Here is an 8212-nt window from a genome sequence, read left to right as displayed (position 1 = left end):
CACCACATGGAATGGCCTTGTGATCGACAATGAGCAAGTAACTGCTGATACAGGCCTTAGAATTTCCAATTCCAAGAAGGAACGGTTGGCTCTGGGTCTGTTTGGTGCCATCCAGAAAATCTTGAATGCTCCCTCCACTCTGTGTTTGAAACAAATTACATGTACTAGTAAACGATGAAACTAGCAGTTACCCTTTTCCCACTTGTTAATTCTATCAAAACTCTATCTTTATCATCACTGTTACCATCATCATACATACATACATATATAGTGGGGGGATCTGGATGTTTTGTGGAAAATGTCTGCAATGTGCAAAGTAGCACAACGTTTTCTGACTTTTTTCTCAATTTAAGAGGCCTGATTAGACTAAAGGCCACCGCATTCGATATGACTTTCTGTCACACAACTCAGCGACTTAAGATCTGAAATAAAACAGAATATACGCACTGTTTATTTCATAAAATGATAGTCGGCAAGTTGTGCGACCAAAGATTTGTATGATATGCAGTGGCCTTCAGGCTGCATGTTGCAGACTATCAAGGCTTGGCTGCAAGTGATGCTCCATCATAACTCTTGAGCAAATAGGAAAAGTGCATAAATCACAGGGCTTGTGCATGATGGTGACATCCATGTGCAGCGTAGTCTCCCCTATAACTTGTATCTCGCTCAATTCACTTTATGGTTAATGAACTGAACAGAGATATACACTGTAGCTACATTCTTCAACCAGGACTTTGCACAGAAAATTTTATAAACGTATAGAGGTAGGCTGTAGAGGCCTGGTAAAAAATGCAAGTATTTTCAAAGCAGGTTTTAAGTATCTGATTGAGAAGAGTCTTTCTAATATGGTTGAGTCATTTCAACTCACACAAAAGGAGACACTGTGAAAATAAGGATTTTAAAATTTCCTTCACAATTATTTTCTTGCTGCAAATTTGTAATCAATTTCCAATATCGAGGCAAAAAGTACTGACCTTTTGTTTATTGATATAACTCTACATTTAGGGCTGTGAAAATGTCACGCTGAAACATATTCCTAGTAGGATTGAAGTATGGCAACCCTGTTTGCAGTAGGTCCATCTCGTTCTAGCGCATTGTCACTCCTAATAATCTTAGGATAGGTTCAGTTTTTGAACAGGCCCAAAGTTCTTGAGCACCCTCTTAGTCCAAGCCAGTCTAAGCACATTCATGAAATTCTTAGATAGACCATTGCTACATCTACTCCCTGTGTACACACATTTAGTCAGTTTTGGCAACATTTTCTAGAATGCAGTGAGAACATGCAAGGTGTGACGAGGGTACTAATAACATTATTTATTTATAGTCCACTTTTATACTGAAAAGCTACATACCTTCTGAAACTGAATAATCCTTGAGATTGCTGAGGAAATGGATACTTTTGCTGAGGCAGCTTTAGACCTCCCTTGGCTTGCAGGAGGCAACAGGCACAAGAGGAGGAGGATGGCAGATGTACCAGAATTCCATCCTGTATTTCAAAATGCAAAATAATAAAATCAAGCAGGCTTTCTAGTAGATCATGGTGAAAAAGTAGGAGAAAAAAAATAGGAGCTAAATTTCAGTAAAAGTAGGAGAAAAGTAGGACATGCACTTTTTTGTGAGTTTTCGATCAATACTCACCTTGTAATGAAGAGTCAAACTCACTGTGAACACCTGAAATGATTACTCACTGAGTTACTACAGTTGCATGTAAAATCATTTACCCCCCCCCCCCCCCCCCCCCCCCCATTTGGACACTCTGGCAAAACAATTAGTAACAATACACATGCAGATTATTCCTAAATCTTACAAGTGCATGGTGAGCAGATACTTTATTACAATCACATGTATCAGATTAGTAGTCATTGATTGTCTATAATTAAAAACCTTGATCATTCATGCATGAAGAGATGGTCCAGTGAGTAATTTGTGGTCATTTTCGGAACTTGCTGTGATCACTGAAATGTAACTTGTAATGCTCTGAATGATCACAGCTTAATTGTTCCCTTTTTGTAAAAGATTAAAATATTTTTTTCCTTTAATAAATATACAATTCTTGTACTTCCATGGGCTCTGTTCATTTTGACATGAATTAAACTTTGAGTTATCAATCTCATTGGTAATTTCTGTACAAACTCATTGAAGGCAACTTTTACTCAACATTCATTTAAAGGGGAGTTTCAGTAGTTGTCTAGAGGGCGCTATAGCAATATAATTATTTTGAGATTTGAATGGGAAAACTCTTAGGAAAACTGACACAGAATAATCCAAGGAGGGGGCACAACAGGAGTTGTCATAAACAACTTTCATTCTTTACTTATAAAGGTATCTACACACAAAACAACTTGACTGATCTTCTTGTGGATCTGGAGAAGATGTTTGAAATTTTGAGAATTTTGCACCCTGGGGGCCCTCCCCCTGGGCCCCCATGGGGCTACAGTTATCATTTGAACAACTCTACCCAACAGAATGATTCTCTGCAAGTTTGACTAAAAGCCGACCATTCGTTCTGCAGAAGAAGATGAAAATATAAAAGTTTACAGATGACGCACACCGCACAACGGACAAGGGACGGCAGACAAAAACGGATGGCAACAGCTCACTTGAACCTTCGGCTAAGGTGAGCTAAAAATGATGCACATGGCCTCGCATCATTTGATCTTTTGACCCCTAGATGACCTTTCACCTCATCATCCTCATCAACTCACATCTGGTAATACCCAAGGATTATTTGTTCCAAGTTTGAACAAAATTGATGCAGAAATAGAGAAATGAGAGCAAGTTCAACAAAAGCCTTTAACATTTTTCTAACACAGCAACAGGAAAAGTGATTACTATGTCAATCTCTGCCAGAACTTTGTTCAGGTGAGACAAAAAGGAGGGGGGGGGGGGGGGGGGGGGGGCACTGAGTGAGGGAGTGAAGGGACAAAGCAGGGGGAGTGTGTGGGAAGGGGTTCTGCCATCAGAATAGCAGAAATCAAGCCAAGTGTATAATAATATGGACGACGTCCAAAGCAGTCGTCCAATGTCGAGTAATTGAAAACCGTGCCAATATGGACAGTATTCAAAATGTTGTCTACAAATAATCAAGGGCAAAGGTCAAAGGTCAAGGTCAAAGCTTGAGGTCACAGATCATTGCCACGTCCATAGGTATACATATACCAAGTTTGAAGTTGTTTCTCCAAACCTTTCTTGAGATATTACGAGAAAGAGCTATTTTCATGTTTAATCAAGGTCAAAGGTCAAGGTCAAAGGTTGAGGTCAAAGATCATTGTCACCTCCATAGGTATACATATACCAAGTTTGAAGTTGTTTGCCCAAACCGTTCTTGAGATATTGCGAGAAAGATCTATTTTCATTTGTTTTATATAACCCATGTGACATTGAATTACCTTTGATCTTTGCCTTTAAGCTCAACCTCAACACAAAAATGAGCTTAATATCAGGAAAGTCCTAAAGGATACCGATACCAAATATGAACTTGTTTGGTTAACTCGGAGCCAAGATATAGATCGATGAAAAAGTGGATACCAAATTGTTGACAGACAGACGGAGAGACAGACGGACAAATATGACGGCATAAGGTCTTTCCTTTGGACGACTTAAAAATGTTAAAAGTTAAAGTTAGATGGGTAAAATGCAGGGGAAGGTTTGGAAGGGACTGCCCCATCTAAGGGTAGGGAAAATTTAGCAATTGGCATCTTAGAAATAAACTTTTTCTGATGCACATTTAAGTGAGTACAATATACTTTCAGAGTATTGGAAATTGTTTTTTGTAAAAAAAATCCTATGGAGTGAAATAACTAGATGAGGGGATGATCCGGGAGGGAGTCCCCTCTCAGGGTGGGGAAAATTGTGTATGGCTACTCGAAAATAAGCTTCCTGGCCCACATTTGTGTTGTGTTTATGTGGGAGTGTGATTATGCTCCATGAAAAATTGACCATCACTAGAATGTTTAATGATAAGGTTGGTTTAATTTTAACTTCTGATGACACTTCAGACTCTTTATGAAATTAGAGGGTGCATTCCAGGGAATGTGCAAAAATACCTTCTTTGTTCTGGTCAGAACTGTCAAAAGATGACAGGAGCTCCATGACTGTCAAGTTTCCATTCTGCTTCAGAAGTTGTCGAGCAAGTGCCACTGAATGATTGGAGTAAACATTTACAATAGGAGCAATTCCTTCCCAAGTGACTGCTACAATTTTCGAATTCTTGTACACAGCAAAAATGGTATCAGATACATAGATCAGAAAACGTTGCGCAAAAATTTGTCCCAGCAATAAGAATGAATTCCTGCCATAAATTATTATTATTATTATTATTATTATTTTGGTTAATCATACTTCATGTACAATGATTTGTGTATTCCTTTATTAACAAAATTCATGAAATGACTTATTGATTATTCCCCTGTGTTTCCCATTCTCATCATAAATAGCGAGACGGTAATATCCGGCAAAGACCAGTATTTACCCCACAGTATTTATCAGCTGGGGCCAACCATGGGAAAAACAGCACTCGTGTCATATGCTACTGTTGTAAACTTTGACAGAGTTGTCCGCCCAGATTTGAAATACGTAATCATACATTTATAGCATAAGAATGCTAGGCACAACAAATAATTAAAAAGGCGTACTATACTAGAAACACTGCAATTACTAGATCTTCTTGAATTAGGAGTAAATTTACACCAGCCAGGGACTTGGTGATACCAGGGAGATGGCCACCTCCCTGGTAATACCCAACACCGATGAACAATGATACGTTTCCAGACTTTTGTAGATTCTTTTTTATGTAATCCTTTGGACAGTATCATTCAACTCAAACATCACACCAAAATGTTTTTTAAATCAAACATTCACAATATTGAGGTGTCTTCAAGACACATGTAGGTCCAGGAAACTGTGAGCCGTACATTCATGAATAAATACCATCCTTGAATGGGTAGGACATATAGATAGAAATTTCCAACAAATTTCAAGATGATCGCATTGAAAACATTTCTGCAAAAATGCAAGTTTGCAATGCTGAAGACTAGCTTCCTTTGTCTTTAATTTGCAATGAATTGTTCATTTTAACACAGTGGCTGTATCCAGTAGCACCTTTTGCAAATACAGAGAATGTTCAAAGGAACATTCCTATAATTGTTCGCATACTGCTTACTTCTCCAGAAATGTAATGCTCTTATTAAAAACTTACTGGACCATTCTTCATCTTCTTTCAGGACCATGAGGCTAACATCAGGCTGGCTGGTCACAATATCTCCCAATACATCATCGTCGATACTAAAGCCTTCATGTTCATCCACTAAAACAAGATCTTCGCCATCTCTGATGCTGAATTTTCTTCTGACTGTAAGGGGGGGGGGGGTGGGGAGAGAAAAACTATTACAATTTACAAATGTAATAAAAAATGACTTAAGTATACTTTGCAGTTTGTATGGTTTCATGACAGGATAATAGCTACAGTTGTAGTAGCATTATAACTTTTATACCGCTAGTGTGTTTGAACATTCTGGCAATTTTCAGTGTTTTTGGGAAAGACATTGACAATTTTTTAAGTATATGATGTTAATACAATGACACATATCTCATTTATCACATACTTTATCCCCCCCCCCCCCCCGATTAATGCCAGTGGAATGACTGGTTTTGATAAATTTTTTTGACATCTTCTTCAGTAAAAATGTAGAAAAGCTTAGGCCTAAAGGAGTCGTTCGCTGGTGCTCTAACCCTATTGACCTAGAGACTAGCTCTTGGACTAGCCTATTCTGGTCTAGAGGTAGGCCTTACTGCCACCCCAGGTGAAAGAATTACATAGCCATGCAATTTTTTGAACCCGGCTGTGACAGTATTAAGGCCTACCTCGATAGACCAGGATAGGCTAGACCAAGTGAGCGGCCCCCTTAGGGCTTAAGCTGTCCCTACATTTTTACTGAAGATGTCCATAAAATTTATCAAATCCTATCATTCAAAACATTCAAACCAAGAACTTTTTTGTAATAACAAGGTGGTTCTCGAACCATGGCCGGCACAAGTCTCGCCTGATTTTGCAATCAATAAAACAAGTAACCTTTTGACCCCAAGATGACCACTGACAATATCCGTATCAACTCAAATCTGATATTAACCCAACTAGGATCAATCGTTCCAAGTTAGAACAAAATTGATGCAGAAATAAAAAAATGAGAGCAAGTTCAACAAAAACTTTAACATTTTTGTAACAGACTAACAGACCTATCATTTGACCTTTGACCCCCTAGATGACATTTGACCTCATTAACTCACACCTGGTATTACCAAGGCCGGCCAAGCCCAAGGATCACTTGTTCCAAGATAGAACAAAATTGATGTAGAAAGAAAGAATTAAATGAGAGCAAGTTCAACAAAAACTTTCACATTTTTGTAACAGACCAACACTACAGACTAATATTAAAGTAACAAACAGACCAACAGACTAACACTAGTAACAGACTAGCTGCACAGACTAGCTACAGACTACACTATACAGTAGCTACACACATACTATTGCAAAAGCGACAGCGTTGCACCCACTACAAGCGGAGCACATCGGGAGAGCACACCGATTATCCAAGAAGATAATGTAATTTCTGTAGACCTGGACTAGACTACAGAGTCTAGATCTAACGTAAAGTATAGACACCTACCACAAATAGAGAAATAGTTATCATCTAAAAACTACAGTAACACTAGACTCTATGGCTATAGATCTATATGCATTGTATCACATAACATACCAGTAGATAAGGTTTCAATTGTAGTTTTGTACATTTGCACATGATATGAACTCCTCTTGCCAAACAAAATTCGCTTATAAAGAAGTATTTTGCGTGGTCCCCAGGCTCAAGGCTTCAAGTTCAGGAAGGCTTGGTCCAAGCCCAAGGCTCGTTGTAGCAGTTAGACTCTAAATTTAATGGGATGATTTAGTTTCTAACGTTAGGACCTACTAGATTCTAAGTCTAGAAAACTACCTGTAGTCTGTAGACTAGGATAGTAGGAGAAGTACTTTTGGGTGCAACGCTGTCGCACGCACTCTAGCTGCAGCTCCACTAACCGCAGCAGCGACCCCATACGGACAAATACGTACCGTAAAGGGGTCGCACAGCAAGGCCTATCCTGTCACGGAAGCACCTGATATGGCTTAGCATTTACGTGACCAGAGACCAAAATACAGGGTTTTATACTGAAATTAGTAGCCTTACTCTTAGATAAGATACTTACAATCACAGCAGGCGAAGTCGATTTACAATATGATCTGTTTTGAGAGCCCTGTGAAAGAGTTTATCCGAGGGTTTTAAAGTCCTACCGCATTTCGTATTGTGGTACGACTTACACAGCGCATGCGCGAATATGGATAAAACGTAGCACATACTATAATACGCAATGTATGCGTGTGGAAAATAACCCGGACGGCTCGCTGAGATCTGAAATGAATATTCATGAGATGTAACAAAAAAGAACGCATGCTGGGCGCTGATTTACTATCGGGCCTACCGGCACTTATTAATTTCGTTTTTAAAGCACATTTTGAATGTGTGGTTCATTATTTATTTGCAATAAAGGAAGTGCACACATAATGAACATCTGGAGATATGACGGATTAAGAAAATAACAGGTGATTTTCATGATAGAGGGTATGTTTGTTTCTTTGTTTGTTTCTTTATTTGTTTGTTTTTTAACAGTCTGCAGGGGCAATGTCCCAGATGTCTCATCTATAAATCAAGTTTCCTTTCACACTGTAAAATGTTGTACATTCACAATGGGCTCCACTCACAAGCTCTGCTTCTTGGGGACTCATATTCATTTTTGCTTCATGTTTATTATCTGCTGTGATTTGATTTGAATACACTTCTGTTACATACATGTCTTGTCTATTTTCAATGTTTCAGGATTGTTTGATTATTTATTAAAGAGACCTTTCTTTTTTCAAAGAATTCCACCGTATGGGAATCCTTTCCTGTCTTTTTCTTTCGGGCATGTCACTTGCTGTTTGATTGTGTGTGTGTGTCTGCACGCATGTGTGTTTAATGATTATTTGTGTGTAACAAGTTGGATGAACTGGAAGCTAAATTTCTATGTACTGTGATATACAGATCAATAAAGTTGACTCTGAGTAGTCCTTCATTTTCTTCATTCATTCATTCATTCATTCATAGCAATGGGACAAGAAGTGTCTTCCGAAATTTTTATATCA

General features: G+C 38.5%; 1 protein-coding gene across 1 annotated transcript; it reads right to left on the bottom strand.

Annotated features, from left to right (window-relative positions):
• Positions 1 to 6: 6 nt before the first annotated feature.
• LOC139716056 (uncharacterized) lies at positions 7 to 7089 on the bottom strand (the record flags this gene model as incomplete). Its single annotated transcript, XM_071627609.1, has 5 exons — positions 6990 to 7089; positions 5198 to 5350; positions 4047 to 4139; positions 1353 to 1486; positions 7 to 139 (listed from the first exon to the last, which is right to left on the bottom strand). Coding segments are annotated over exons 1-5 (613 nt in total), but the record flags the coding sequence as incomplete, so codon positions are not given.
• Between the last annotated feature and the right edge of the window lie 1123 nt (positions 7090 to 8212).

Source organism: Diadema antillarum, unplaced genomic scaffold (assembly GCF_040938485.1).
Source record: "Diadema antillarum isolate AM-2024a unplaced genomic scaffold, OU_Dant_1.0 scf00000060, whole genome shotgun sequence".
Taxonomy (NCBI): Eukaryota; Metazoa; Echinodermata; class Echinoidea; order Diadematoida; family Diadematidae; genus Diadema; species Diadema antillarum.
This window is presented reverse-complemented; position numbering and strand designations above follow the sequence as displayed.